Below are 3,260 nucleotides of genomic sequence, written 5' to 3' on the forward strand. Positions count from 1 at the left end.
ACTATCAAGAATGATTGATATTGATTTATGGGACATTTATTATGAATTTGAATTTTATTGCATGTATACATAACACTAAGTATAGCAAAACATTGTTATGTTATGTCGCCTCGCCTTTTGGTAACTAGGGGGGCGCGTGCACCCGCAGCGTGTGCCCGAGCCCGATGCAAGTGCCCGGCGGGCGCGATGACCACCGGGCTCCCGCGATCGCTCGTGACAGAGCGAGAACTAGAATCTGTGTGTAGTAAATGTTGGAATAGTCAAAGTGAGTTATTCTGAACCGAATCAGATATCTTCACAATAATAAATACACTCCTTCCCCAGAATGAGTATTTATGGAGCAGGATGACACTTTTTGTAACATAGGGACAGGATTATATAAACAAGTTATTGGCCAGTGGCAGCTGGTGCTTAAATTTCTTGGGGGCAGCCCGCAGCCTCCCCAGCCAGTCAGCCACCCCCCCCCGCCCCAGCCAGCCAGTCAACCAAATAACCCCCCAGCGCTCGCTCGATCACTGCTTCCCTCCCGGTCACTCGATCTCTCGCCCATCGCCTGCCAGGCCCCCCGCCAGCCCCACACTTACCCCATCCAGGATGTGGCTTCGGCGGCTTCCCCCCCATGTGTCTCCTCCCAAGTCCTGGCCAATCAGGACTTAGGACTCGGGAGGAGAAACAGAAAGACATTAGCAAATATTTATTTGCTAATGCCACACAACTGGGCGGGCTCGGGGCGCAGTGCTCTGCGCCCCAAGCCAACCCTTTTTGAAGCCAATTGAAGCCTCAGGCTCTGATCATGTGCTTTGATAAAAAAAAAAAACCCATTGGAATCCATGCATCCAGCTCCCTGCACGTAGATTAGGGGCCGGGCGCATGGATTAGGGGGGGCGGCACCCTTGCGCCCTGCATGCATGGCTACCACTATTATTGGCAAATCTATAGGTTCATAGTTGAAATGTAAAACTACTCTGGATATAAGTGTGCCGGAGCTTAGAGGTTAAAAGGACAAGTTGGCAACTCTACATCCAATATTATCTGTAACTCTCTTTTATCGATCTGATCCACCAATAACATTTTTTTTATGTTAGTACATTAGGTGGTTCATGAGGTTCTGCTGTTTGATAAAATACTGCATAAAAGTTTTATAAAAGGCAAGTTTCCAGTTATCAACTCTAATAACCATTGTAAAATGATGAATTAATGAAACAACCAATTTCCTTGTCATCAGCAATTTTCAGCAAATTTTAATAAGCTTGTAAACATCAGTAAGAACTTGTGTATTCTACTGAGTATACATTAATGTGGTCAATACACAGTTGTCACCCCTTGTGGAATTACATTCTTGTTGCCATGTAGGACCAATCCTATTGAGGATTTACCAGACTGTCTATAAAACGGGATCTTTACATCAGCTGGTGGCTCACTGAAATGTAAGGAAACACTGCCTATCATCCTTACCGTCAGATTGCTACCTGTCTTTGATATGCTCCTTCCAAATAGATATTGTATACAACATCAAATACTCTTTCCTTGTTCGTTGAAGAGAAAATTTGATAATGGAGAACATTTCTATGACTGGCACTTTATTCCTCATGGGCCTTGCAGAGCTTGGAAACGTTAAGTATTTATATTCCTTCATAACTCTAGTCATCTATGTTACAGTCATGGTGTTGTGTTTGACGATTGTGGTTGTCACCTGGACAGAGGAAGTCCTTCATGAACCCATGTACATTTTCATCTCCAACCTCATGTTTACTGACATGTATGGAAGCACGGCCTTGATGCCCAAGCTGATCATTGACTTGATGACGGGGTGCATGACAATCCCATTCTCTCACTGCTTGGCCCAGGGCTTCTTTCTCCAGAGTTTTCCATCTGTGGAGATTTTTACTTTCACTGCCATGGCATATGATCGTTACTTGGCCGTTGGCCACCCATTGCGGTACCCCATGTTGATGACCAACAGGAAAGCTTTTCAAATTCTAGGGGAGATATGGATTTATGTGTATGTAGGTATATGTGCAATTGTGGTCATTGCTTCAAGACAAACTCTGTGCAGTGTACACATCAACAGCATGTTTTGTGAAACCATTTCCCTTACGTACTTGGCTTGTGGTGACACCACTCTCGGAAGAGCCTTTGGGTTTACATGGACTTTGATTATGATGGTTGGTTGTGTGTGTGTTGTAATTTACTGCTATATAAGAACATTTCTTGTCTGTCTTAAAATATCTGAAGATGCGTGCCAGAAGGCCATCCACACCTTAGTGACACATATCATTGCCTTCTTCACATTTTTGGCTTCAGCATTATTTATAACTTTCAGATACAGGCTCAAAGGTGAATCCCTCTCTTTGATCTCCCACTATATAACATCTGTCACCGGGGCTGCATCTTTTACCTTAAACCCGATAATCTATGGAATCAGGACAGAAGCACTTCGAGTGAAAATTATTCACAGGCTGAAGAAAAAAAAAACTTTTTTCGGAAGCAGAAAATAGACAACCAGAAAAAAAAAATGCAGAAGATGATTACACTGGGCAAGTTTATTAATATTTACAGATGTGTCATGATTCAAGAAAATACTTTGCAGACCAGAAGTATCTTTAAAGCGTATGTACTGCATCACCACAACTTTTATTTTAAAGTGGAACTATGGGCAACATAAAAAATAACAAATATGATGCAGTCTGTAACTAGCATTAACACAGCAGTCTTTGTTTTTTTTTTTCTTTCTGAGTTCCCCCATAATATAGTTTTATTACATGTTGTTTCTGCCAGTAAGTCTATTATTTCCCAAATTCATGTACTAGACCAAGCTGCCAAGCAAAAGGTGAAAGTTAAAGGTTTGAGACAAACCATTTACCACCGACAAGGGTTCTTATAATTGTCAGCTTTTATTTATTTATGTAAAACCTTTATCCTAAAAGAAAAGAAAAAGGTTGACCTAACTTTGCCTCTCTCAACCTCTTTACCCCACTGGATTCTTTGAAAACATTTGGTTTCAGAGAACCCTAGGTAAAATAAATTTGTCAGGGGTCAGTGGGAGGAATTCCCCTTACAGGCTCCTAAGAAGATCATAGGTGTCATGCTACTGGCTCTGCCAAGTAGCGTTGGACCCAGAACTATGCAAGCATCATCTCATGGGAGGTCAATCAGGCACAATGCAGGGAACTCTGAACAGCCTCTGGAGGAACCCTAGGTCTCCACTGAACCCTGGTTGAGAATGGGCTCTCAAACTGGTGGCCCTCCAGCTTTTGCGA

The 3,260-nt window shown here is 42.7% G+C and overlaps 1 protein-coding gene across 1 annotated transcript; it reads left to right on the top strand.

Moving 5' to 3' along the window:
* The first annotated feature begins 1,568 nt into the window (after nt 1-1,568).
* LOC141129696 (olfactory receptor 5AP2-like) lies at nt 1,569-2,498 on the top strand. The gene has a single exon (XM_073617790.1). The coding sequence runs from the start codon at nt 1,569-1,571 to the stop codon at nt 2,496-2,498; it is 930 nt and encodes a 309-aa protein (XP_073473891.1).
* The last annotated feature ends 762 nt before the right edge of the window (nt 2,499-3,260 follow it).

The sequence above is a fragment of the Aquarana catesbeiana genome, linkage group LG02, assembly GCF_042186555.1.
Source record: "Aquarana catesbeiana isolate 2022-GZ linkage group LG02, ASM4218655v1, whole genome shotgun sequence".
Lineage (NCBI taxonomy): Eukaryota > Metazoa > Chordata > Amphibia > Anura > Ranidae > Aquarana > Aquarana catesbeiana.

Coding starts and splice junctions, on each gene's coding strand:
- LOC141129696 (XM_073617790.1), top strand. CDS start 1,569: ATGACTGGCACTTTATTCCTCATGGGCCTTGCAGAGCTTGGAAACGTT.